Raw genomic sequence first — 12003 nt, forward strand, 5'->3', positions numbered from 1 at the left:
CTATATGCTTAGTGTACAAGGATGAACATGTTCAGATTTTCTCTTGTGAAATTATTTTGTAGACTAGTCCAACCTCGCATGAAAGAAATCCCAAGATGTTGATCTACATCAACTGCCTTGCCCTTGTTATAAGTCATAATTTCAATTTCTTTCTACCATAAACAACATGTGACCATTTGTAGGCTTATCCCATATAAAATCAGACCAATAATATGACACTTGGATACATGGTGACCTTTAGGGCTTTAGTCCAGTGAGCACTTGTGGTCACTTAAGGACATGATGCTTTGATGGAGATTGTCAGTACAATGTTGAAGACATGGAGGAGAAAAACAATCGTTTTTGCCCTTAGGACATTACTATCATTTATGAAACAGTTGTGTGAAATATCATAGAGACCAAGATGTAAATTACTGTTAGATTGGATTATTGCATCATAGCAAATAAAGTGCAATAGGTTTTATGCAAAAGCAACATTAAAAGAAGAAAGAAACTCCAGAATAGCAGTGTAACCGTCAGAGATACATGAGAGTTTAATTATTGCAGATTAGGTTGTCCTAGTATCTATGCAGAGTTTTGAACGAACAGATACATGAAAATGGCTAAGCAGTTAAAAATCTCATTTCATGTCTTCTCTTAAGTCTTTTCAAATGGTCAAAGTTCAAAGTACCCCACAGAACTATGTAAGTGTTTTGATTTTCTGCTCCTATTTTAATTCCGTGAGCTATTACTTGTGTCCCATCTGAGGGGTTACTCTACCTTTACTTGTCTTTTTTTTTCACAATGTTGTTGGAAATGAAGGCAATGTTTGTAACTTCATTGTCATGCAGCCATGATGGACCAATGAAAGAACAGTTAAGGATCTATAATTTAAATATGTTATCATTAGAATCATGATCATCATCATCACTGCTCAACAGCAGCAATTATGTAAGTCTGAGTCCGTTCAGAATTCTTCCGGCAGGTTTTGAATATCTGCTACGTCACCACCTGGATCATACTTTGATTATTCCTACATAAATGAGTAGATTTTGACATGTTCATAAGGTAGATTGAACTTAGACATAGCCCACATGCAGAAGAAGCTCACTTGACATGTTACCCGGTCTATCACTAATTGGTAGGTATGACAACAGCAGTAGCAGTGTTATCTTCAACTTCAGCGTCAGAACAAAAATTAAGAAATGGTAACTAATTTACAGTCCTCGACAAATACGCTCGCCAACATCACCATTGGCGAGTATAATTAAAGCTTTTAGTAGAGTATAGTACTAGTGGCCTAAGTAGACTACTAACATTAAACATGCGGTCATCCCCATCTGAAGCTAATATACTATCTTCTAGAGCATTAAATTAACTACGTATAATAAACAAAACTTTGTCAAGTTGTTACCACATAATTCCAAGTTCTCTGATATTAACATTCCTACTGTAAGTAAATGACACAAGACTCTAGAGTTTATATGCAGAAAATCAAATCAACAATACATGATTAACTGTCATTTTGGTAAACCCTTTTCTACAACAAGGCATGGAACTGCCGAGTTGGTTAGGCTTCACTGTGCCTTACACTAACAATGGTAGAATATTATTAGGTTCGTTAACAAAAAAACATGTTAACACAAAAACTTGAACAAATGTTTCATGTCAGAATAGCAGTACACATAAGGTGGCAAAACATCTCCTAAACAATTTTTAAGGCATTTTCTAATGCCATTGGTCATAACTCGCAAATATACAACAAGAAAGGAGTTTTGAGACAAGTTTGCTGTTATTGCTGCCATTATTTTTTGCAAAGATTTTCACTCAACACTAGTTGTGAGTGGAAGATAGCTGCTCGGTCAACCTTAGATTTTCATTGCGTAGAAGATCGCTTTGAGTTAGGCAGTGTAATGGAGTAATAGTGATATTTTAAGTGCATCATTCCTGCAGCTAAAAAACAAGTCATATAATTGGAATATGTACAAAGTCGCGCTAATCGAGTAGCGGCTCAAAGTTGCTGCGAAGTACTGTATAGGCGTAGGACTCACGCACACCTAGCTATAGTATATATGCCTAGTACTAGAGGAGTCCTAATGTTACAGTTCAAGCCAAGCTATCTTCGTAGGTATTTTTGCCGATGTTCTTTGGAACTGTTTGAGACACAACAGTAAGCCTAGCTGCTAATTTATGATTTTGCATCATGTTTTACTTTGTTCATCACCTTTTTTGCTGGAAAAAGTTTAAATTTCATACAACACAGAAACATAATCATCGGATGTGAAATAGCGTAGCACCATGTACTGTATCTGCCTAAGTGCAGTGGTGAGTGAAATTTGGCGAGTAGTTTTTAGTCACAGTCGCCAAATAGCGAGTACTATTAAATATATATGTCAAGGCCTGAAAAACTTGAAAACATGATTTCTCATGGTAGAAATCATGGGTACTTTTCATACATGGTTTATTGATTAACCACATTGAGTATAGGAATTCTGTTGCTTGTGAGGTCCAATCTCATTTGAGGTCACCAGAGGTGTCAAACTCTGAAAATATTTTTACATGATATCTAACGACGGGAATCGTGGATACTTCTAATACTTGGTGTGTCGATGCATAACATGATTTACAGAAAGTATTGATGTTGTAGATCTGTACTATCATACTATGGAGACTTGAACAGCCGTCACATTGGCGAGTGACTTGTGTTTTGGCGAATAGATTTTTAGGCACAGTCACCAAATGGTGAGTACTTTTAAAAATATTTGTAGAGCACTAGACTGATTAAAGAGGTTTGTTGAACATCGCTGTCATGATGGTGCGGTTATGGTCATACAGTACAACCCCTAAATTGTCAAGTATACAGTACATTATACATACTGTAGCACTAGTGGCCCAAGTAGACTACTGTGATAACTATCAAACTAAGTGTAAACCCCAATCTCCAGAAGAATATAAGAGCACTAAATTACTATGATATTCTGAGTTTCGCACTACTAGAAACCCATTGAGTTAATGACACAAGAACCTTGTTGAGAGTTTACACTGTTACACTGTATGCTAAATATCAAATCCACAACACAGAGTCATTTGGAATTTTTGTCTAGAAGTTTTCACAGATACTGTAAGTCATGGTGTTGGGGAGTTGGTTAGGCTGTGCTGTAACTGTAACATACACTCACAGCGTTAGGGTTCGTTAGCGCAAAAAATTTAAGAAACATTTTAGTGTCAGAATACCTATGTATACATACTAAATGTGGCCAAACATCCCATGAATGATTTCTTAGAACATACAGAAGTCTACAGTACATATCTGCAATTGGTAACTTTTGTCATTTGGAAAATATGCAAAATTTAAGGAGTTTTGAGACAAGCTTGCTGTCATTTGCTACCATAATATATATATATTTTGGCTTTATTCATCATTTTCTGGTGGTTGAAGAAGTATTAGTTCATTCTGCCTGGCAAGTCCTATGCTTTTCCAAGGAGCAGTACTTAGTGCCAGCAAATACAACCAAATTCTTGACATACGCGTTACGAAAAAACGACACTTGCAGCGCTATTTTGAGAATGTACTTCCGCATCAAAAGTGGTGGCGCTCTTTCGGAATTATAATCTGAGCTATATAACTCTGATTTTCGGCTCTTATTTTGAGGCAACAACACGGATTACGTTTAAACGTTAACCGTTCGGTTAATAGAAACGGTTAACCGGTTAGTGAATTAACCGGAATGACACAGCCCTAAAACCTATTAACCGTAGTTTAAAAAGTATTGGTATTATACAGTAGTTTTATTAAATTTTGTACTACACTAGTTACTACTTCAAGAACGGAGACTTAAACATGGCATTATTAGTGGCTAGTGAAGTTTTGCATTTTGGCGAATAGATTTCTACTCACGCTCTCCAAAATACAGTAGTAGTTTTACAGATATTTGTCGAGGCCTGCTCATTTAGATAATAGAAATGGAATTCTCTTTCATATATTTCAGAAAGTAGAATGTTCGACACAGCTGCAGAATACCTTGCAAAGTTCTGTGAACTTACTGTACATTAATACATACATCACAGTACAGTACATTACATTAGCTGGTAACAGAAGGCCTGGTGTATTGATCATGTGACTACATGATCCAGAAACTGGTCCAGAAATTCAGTGTCTTTTCTAGACTAATGGTAGGCAAGGCATACTGTATATTCACACATAATCAACAACAAAAATTTGCTCTGTTGTCACTGAACAGAGGTTTGAGACTTTGCCATGAAACCAAAACAAAGTAAACTGAAAGTGCCCTAATGAAGGTGAACCAACACAACAAACAAGTTTGAACCAACATTTAGTTTGATTGGCCAAACTGCAGGACAGTAAGTAACACATTCAGTGTAACATCCAATGTTTTTTCAGTGATGTGAAATGACAGAAGAAAATGTTATCCAGTGAAGGTCTTGAAAGGACTACAATATGTATACTGTACAGTATATATGTCAACAGTGAGATCAATCTGTTTGAATTTTAGAGGATGGTACATATTCAAGGTACTGTACATAGTAATTGTACAGTACATAGATTGTTGGCAAAGTGGCTAAAGATCCTGTCCTAAAAATATCCAGTAGGGTGGTGGTAAACTTGTACAGCGTACAGTAGGTCCTTCAGACCGTGGAAATTCTGGGCACGAAGACAAGTCTTTGCATTGGTCCGACAACTGTGCTGGTCAAACCTCACTGTACAATGATTACCAAGTACCGTAAATACTTTAGTTTGTATTAAACGAAGAAAAAAGTATAGCTAGTTATTACTTATACGAGATATTAATGAACAATAAACCTTGGGTACAGTGATCTGAAAAGTACTTGGAGAATTGTACTTATAGAACAACACCAAAAACGTTATAAGTCACTTCACGGTTTGCTTTTGCCCTCGTCCAGAAGCCTAAAAACTTTCAGATTTTTTCGTTTTGTGGTTTTAAAAAAAATGAAAGCCCAATAACAATGTATACGTGAATTTATTGCTAAGCATCCTCTAAAAGGGTAGTTAATGCACGGTATAACATACAGTGGGTCAATAAAGGAAAATAAAGGGAAATTTTGTGCATGTTGTAGTTTCGAAGGATCCAAATTACACCTTACGGCATACATTACAGTAAGGCTGATAAAATGCTACAATTCCTGTGGACATACACGTACATGAAGAAACTGCTATTCATCTCTGCACTCCTAGAGCAACTTTGTGTTACATTTTGAGATGGAATTGATGGGATGAAGTATGCTTTGTTCAGTAGGCAAGTTCACACGGTATATATCTGTTGCATAGCAGCATATGGTTATAATACACATATTACTACTATACTATTGAGGGTTTAGGCCCATGAAAAATGCCGATATCCTGTGTGTACTTAACATCGCCTTTCAAAAACTTGAATTAAATGTTAAGGAAATAAGTGTTAGTTTAACGAATACGTACAAAAGGGGATGTTAACGGGAAACCTCACTGTATGTTATATCTGGGATCTTCATGTGACATGGATATGTTTCACTTTCACGGATGACAAAGGTTGGCTTTCTGAGGTACAGTACTTGTTGCTTCTTCTCCCTCCTCTTTGTACAGATACATGTGTAAATATCGTTCAGCTGATCTCATCACAAACTTGGTTGGACAGTATACTTTAGGATGAAAAGACTGGATCCATCATCTCAGATATTATATATAGAGTCAACCTGTTTCATTTATTGATAAACAAGCCACTTCCCCCCCCCCCCCACACTATTTGCCTCTCCCATTCCCTTTAAGGTACTCTTCAATGCTTGTAAAAGTTGTTGAAGCCTCCCAAGACACAGTATGATTTTTAAGCATTTCGTCTGTCGGTGCCAAAATCAAAATTTCTTTTGCTTCTCTTTGCATGTTCTATTCATTTGCTTTTACTTTGCGGTGCCACTCATATATATTCATATAACTTTAACCTCACTTTACATTTGGTGCTCCTATCTGCTGCATGTACACTACAGTATGCTCAACCACATTAGTTTGCTGTGCTCAGACAATTTTTGCTGCCTTTCTCCTTTTTTTGGTTTTGTTTTGTGTGCTCATTTCTTAGGAAGGCTAACGAGGAACAGGAAACTGCCAGGAATTACAGTAACTCATAAGTCAATAAATTTCTCAATTAATTTCCTTGCAAGTCCTTTGACAGTTCTTTTGGGCAAAAGATGTAAAACCTTTTTTTCCTTTTGGTCTTAATATTGATCAGTCAGTCTTTTACTATAACATCCATTTTTTTGCCTTTCATTTTTTGTTCAACTTGAAAGTGGAAGGGGAGGGTACAGTAGGTGAGGGGAGGGAGATTGTGCTGAAATGGTTGGGGGAAAGAGATGGGAAGAAAGACTAGTTCTTTTAGGGTGGACTTATCCTGTAGTTGTGAATCTCCAGGAGACCCGATGTTGCAAAATAACTTTTGATCTATAAAAGTCAAATCTAGGGTTTACTACACTGTAAGAAGCATTGGAAAGCAACACTGTACAGTTCAATCGGAAAACATTCCATCACCAAATTTGAAATAATTGTTTCAAAACTTAGGTTACAGTAGGTAATAGTGGGTATTGGAAGGATTGTGTAAGTCATAAAGCCTTTTCATTAGCTAGACAGGCCTGTATCCATTTACAGCACAAAATTCAACTGCTACAGTATTCATACTGTATGTCATTTCAAATTTTACCCCGCTTTTCACCCTGCCGCCAACTAAACATTTGCCTAATCTTTACTCAAACATTCTTTTTGCTAACATATTTTATGATCTACGTATTATCGGTTAACTGCATAATATATCCCCCCCCCCACCCTTTTACCATACTGTAGGTAAATGGTCCATTTATACTCACACATTTCCCCTTCCCAAGGGCTTACACCCTCACCCTCCCTCCTTCATACAGTAGTTGGTGCACGCCAGAAAAAAAAAAAAAAATTGCTCACAAGTTATACATGTATTACCTGCCTCTATATATTTGCAGGAACGCACTGAGAATAATTCCGTGGGGATTTGCTCGCCAGCGTTAACGCCAATCTTTTACTGACTTTTGAACTGCATTGCAAACTACATATTTCAAGGTTTTATATAAAGGTGGTGCTCACCGGAAACCGTTGGCCTGCACGGGTGGCTGTCACCTTGCCCCTTCTGCCAGATTGCAGTGCACTGTTTTGTTATGAGCCATGTCAGCCATGCATGTCTCACATTCCAGGCGCTCCCATCTAGGTTAGTATGCTCATTTTAATTCAAACATAATTTGCCCATTTGATGATCAGACTAAACCAAAAAAAAAAAAAAGACCAAAATAAAGAACGTTTGCATGCATCGATCATTTTTGTTTATATATATTATAGTTTTATGTTAACACATTTATTTATTTATTTATTTATTTGGCTCATTAATGCTAACTCTTTTCTTTTTGAATATTTTCCTTAATGATGGTACATGTTGCATGTTTACTAATCAGGATCATGGTTTGCATTTCTTTTATTATTTTATAGATCTCTTTTCACAGAGTAAATAAATTATTGTGATGACTTAAATACATACAGTACGGCAATAGGAATAATGTAACTGTATGTGGAGCTTTACATTTGGACAACTGTTGATTACATAGTACTGCTTTACACAGTACTTCTGTACTTTACCCAAGAGTATAGATCTAGTTTCAGGAACATCTTAAATGTTTAGAGCACGACTACAGACAGGTCTAGAATATCATGATTTTAATATAGCCATTTGCTAAACAAAATGCCAGTGATTGAAAATCTACCGGCTAAAATCAAGTGCTTAGTCGGTATTTTCCTGAATTACAACACTCATCGGTGATGACAGTAGAAACAGCTTTTGAAAGCAGCCCAGTAGCATTTGCTGATAAAATAATGCAGTTACACATTGAGGTTACAATAATGCAGGTACTGTACAGACATCATGTTGTTTCTTTGACTGAAGATTGTTAAATGACTCAACATAAATGTGTTCAGAAAAGAAAGAAGCAGAAAATTGCCAGTGACATTTTTTTGGTATATATATATTTTATAGCCAGTAAAAAAACATGCATTTTAGGGCTGGAATAATGCTACTACTGTATGCCATGGTTTGAAAACTGACCAACAATTGTGTATGTTATGTGCATGAACCTGCATGTAAATTGGATTTCATGAAAACAGATTTAGAAGAAGTTTTCAAATGTTGTTGAGATGTAAGATTGGATAGAGGTAGTACTGTACTGCGGTACTTTCAGCATTTCCACTGACGATTTCATTTGCATGAGCTACAGTACCACTACCTTCCTGTACTGTACAGATTATTGTGTGGAGCATCTTGATAAATACATGGCATAGGAATGAATTAAAAGTTATGCATCGATTGGAGAGGTGGGGGGGGGGCAGGCAGTGATACCACAACACGACCCTGGCGACTGTACAACACATCTTACATACCGTAGGCGTTAGAAAGGCCTGTAGACTGTCTCAAAGTGAGGGTACACTGGAAGGAAGAATATTTGAGGAAACCTTTTGAAAAATTGACAGGTGAAATAAATTTGACTTGTTAGATTGACCCAATAGATGCGACGTTGGCCTTTTTTTTAGCTACCAAGCATTTTTTAGTATATTTTTGTATATATGCATAAATTTGTGATAATCTCTTGATTTTCACAATTTATCTACTGATATGACTGAACGACATATTTCTCCACAAAATTCCAAGTCTATCAATTGAACGATGCATCTTTCTTGTTAACACTTTTCAAGTGTCCTTATGGCTTCTTTTGCAAGTCCAAATACTGGACTACCATTATTTAAACCTTTATGATGCAAATATGTATATTTATGTCACAAATGCTTCTTCTAAAGTAGCAAAGTACTGTGCGGTACTGAAGTTCTGTCATGCATTAATCTCGATGTTGGTATGAGACCAATTAACCTTTTCTGGTATTCCTAAGTAGCAAAGCTGGTTTACTCTTTAACTGATTTGTTTACATTACTTGCTCAGTATTTTGTATGGGAACAGTGCTGCCTACCCATTTAATAGAACTTTCTGGGAAATCATCCTTCATCTCTTTCTGGTCACCCAAACCTTTCTATTGGTTGGTACTGGGAGACCTTAGAGTTTTCTATCCTTGGACAGGACAGCAATTTCCATTGTGACGGCCATCCTCAATACCCATTGATCATCCCTGTCTCTTGTCAGAAATTAGCTGTGGTAAACTACTGTACGTACAGTAACTATGTACTCTAAATCCCATCTCTTCCAACCCCACCCCACTCCCCCACCCCACTCCAACATTCTCATTAACACCTACACCTTGTGATAAGCCAAGTACTGTTTGTTAGGTGATGGATCAGTAACTAATGAGGTTAATCGGAGCAGTCCGTGCTGAAGTTACAAATGATGAACTTTTTATTTTTAAGCGAAAAACATGACACATGTTAAATTGTGATTAACAGTAATCAGTTGTGAAGGTAATCCTCTTATGTTAGCTTTTGAAGATATGACTGTCCTGTGTGGGACAACATTGAGTAGACTCGCAGTAGACTGACTTTAATAACTGTGCAAATTGACAGGTGCAGGGATTTTCAGTGAGTACATATATAGCCTACTGTCAACTGTACTGGAAATGTGTACATATCAAACACCGCTCGCTAAGCCTGCAGCTTAAAGGCCTCGTCTCCTAACTACAGTAGTAGTACCAGCAAGTACTGTATGATACAGGTTTCGCAAAACTGGTACCTGTACAAAACCTTAACAAACATGACTGTTATGGCTGTGATACGGACGCAAGCTTTACGGCTTGCTGTGAATGAATCTATTTTCAGCAACGGCTCATATATAAACATGTTAGCTATTCACTGATTGGTTGAATTCAAACTAGTGGATTTTGGGGAATTACGTGCGATTAATTTTAAATGAGGGATTTGTCGGAAGAAACTCTACTCATTATCTGCAGAAGCTGTTAATTACTCCCCAATTAATGCTCTTGGCAGGGAAAAAAACTTGGCTAATATCTTAGTTTTGCTGTTTTGTATGAATTCATGCCAAAAACTTGATGGACATGTCATAAGGGTGGGAAAACGGCGACAAAATGCAAATGCTACTTTAAGCATTTAAGAACTGTCTGTGCAAAGAGTACAGTTCTTAAATGACCTTCTATACTGTAAATGTGGCTAAGAAACACTTGTCTGGATTCTGTTTTTGTCAGCAAATTTGGTTGTCTGAGAAATGTTGGAAAATAACAAAGAATAGACAGTACACTGTACAGTAGGAGAGAGAGATGATAAAACACCAACTGTGGACCAGTAAAACTCCACGTTGGGTTAATCAATAGGTCTAAAAGACTTACCACTATTTTAGTTTTATTTCAGTGTTTCCAAAGTGATGGAAGGTCATACCATCTTATCTGTAAGGGGGTAGTTAGTGACAAAATGCAATCTAAATTTGATGTTAACTGCTAGCCATCAGCTGGATGACTTACAATGCTGATTTTTGGTCATCTGAGCAAAAACTTGGTTGTCTCAGGATTACAGAATGGACGACCATTCAAAATTTACCTTACAAGTAAAGTTGCAAGTTTTACAGAATAAGAATGTTGATAATTTTAAAAAGTAGAGTGTACATGTGTTTCTAATTAGTGGTTATCCAAGAAGAAGGTTAAAATTGCCAGTAGAAATACCCTTAGACAGGCCTACAGTAGCCTACTGTAGCAACATATTTTATAAGAACCTAATTTATGGTTAAATTTGGAGGCAATATGCAGTACATGACAGCACAGTAGCTTTCATTATCCGAGTAGGTTTAATTATTTGCATTCGAATAGAAGTTCAGCAACCACAGCCCATGTACACATCAAATCTGCTATATATAACTTCATGATATCTTATATAGATGTTTTCCATTGGCTGAGAGGTGACACTCCTTCGACCAAACCTCCCGCAAGTCTTCATGATGTGTACACATACCATGTTGTTAAATTCCGATTGTCCTGGCTTCCTGTCAGGAAAGCTCAGGTGAAGCAAACTTAAAGAGAAATGATGTTAGGTGGGGGAACAACACACAGCCCATGTCCAACATGTATACACATCAAATCTGATATGAATTCACTGTATCCTCAATGGATGTTTCCCATTGGCTGAGAGGTGCCACTCCTTCAACCAAGCCTCCCAACTGTGTTTACTGGTAATATTGGTGACTTGTACAGTATGTGTGAAGTCTAGACTTTTAAACTCCATAACTCAAAATCCATGTGGTAGGTGGACTTTCATATCTAGTGGGTGCACCTTATAGAGTAAAATTTTATTGTCTCTGCAGAGGTCAAAGGTCGTTTGACTTTTAGGTCAACAGAGGTGGATTTCTGAAAACCTTACAAATATAACTACAGTAAAAAAATATACCCCTTATGAATGAAGCTTTAAAAGAACCCTAGTCTGATAACATTATAAAACAATAATGCAAAATTTTAAACTTGGACGGAATTCATTCAAGATTTGTATGTGGATCTCACTTATCAACCAGAAAAACTGGATTGTTTTTCAGCTGAGGCCAAATGTCATTTGAGGTCAAGTGGTGAAACCCTTGTGAACACAACTCAGAAATTGTACATAAAATGTGGTGGTGTGAACTACATATTTGGTACATGTGAATGCACCATATTAAGTAGAAGAACTCTATAAATTTCTATTCAACATGTTTTCCAGTTTATAACTTTCTTTAAGTAGTCTCCTCAATCTCGACCATTCAGTTATCTTTCTTTCCACTGTATGTCCCATTGTTTGTGATTTAACACCCGGCTCAAATGATTTAATGCCAGTATATTGTCTTAACATTATCCCTCCTTGTAATGCTTACTTGATTGATAAATAGATTGATTGATAGTACTAATAAATCCAAATAAATGAAACTTTTGCTTTGCCTCTACCCCATGGGACTTTAGAAACTCTTGGTTATTTTAATGACCTTAATCACAGCATTTACCTCCAAGAACATTCAATTACTGTTGACTGTACAATTTAAC

At 36.7% G+C, this 12003-nt stretch overlaps 1 protein-coding gene across 2 annotated transcripts in view; it reads left to right on the top strand.

Moving 5' to 3' along the window:
• Positions 1-12003, top strand: part of LOC139977252 (glycogen synthase kinase-3 beta-like) — a 40225-nt gene that overhangs the window by 1082 nt on the left and 27140 nt on the right. Inside the window, exon 2 of one of the 2 annotated variants that reach the window (XM_071986532.1) lies at positions 6976-7217. The exons of the other annotated variant lie outside the window; for it this stretch is intronic. Coding sequence (XP_071842633.1) covers positions 7175-7217 — 43 coding nt within the window. The 5' untranslated portion in view covers positions 6976-7174. The remainder of the gene's footprint in view (positions 1-6975; positions 7218-12003) is intronic. 2 annotated transcript variants of the gene reach the window in all.

Source organism: Apostichopus japonicus, chromosome 12, assembly GCF_037975245.1.
Source record: "Apostichopus japonicus isolate 1M-3 chromosome 12, ASM3797524v1, whole genome shotgun sequence".
Lineage (NCBI taxonomy): Eukaryota > Metazoa > Echinodermata > Holothuroidea > Aspidochirotida > Stichopodidae > Apostichopus > Apostichopus japonicus.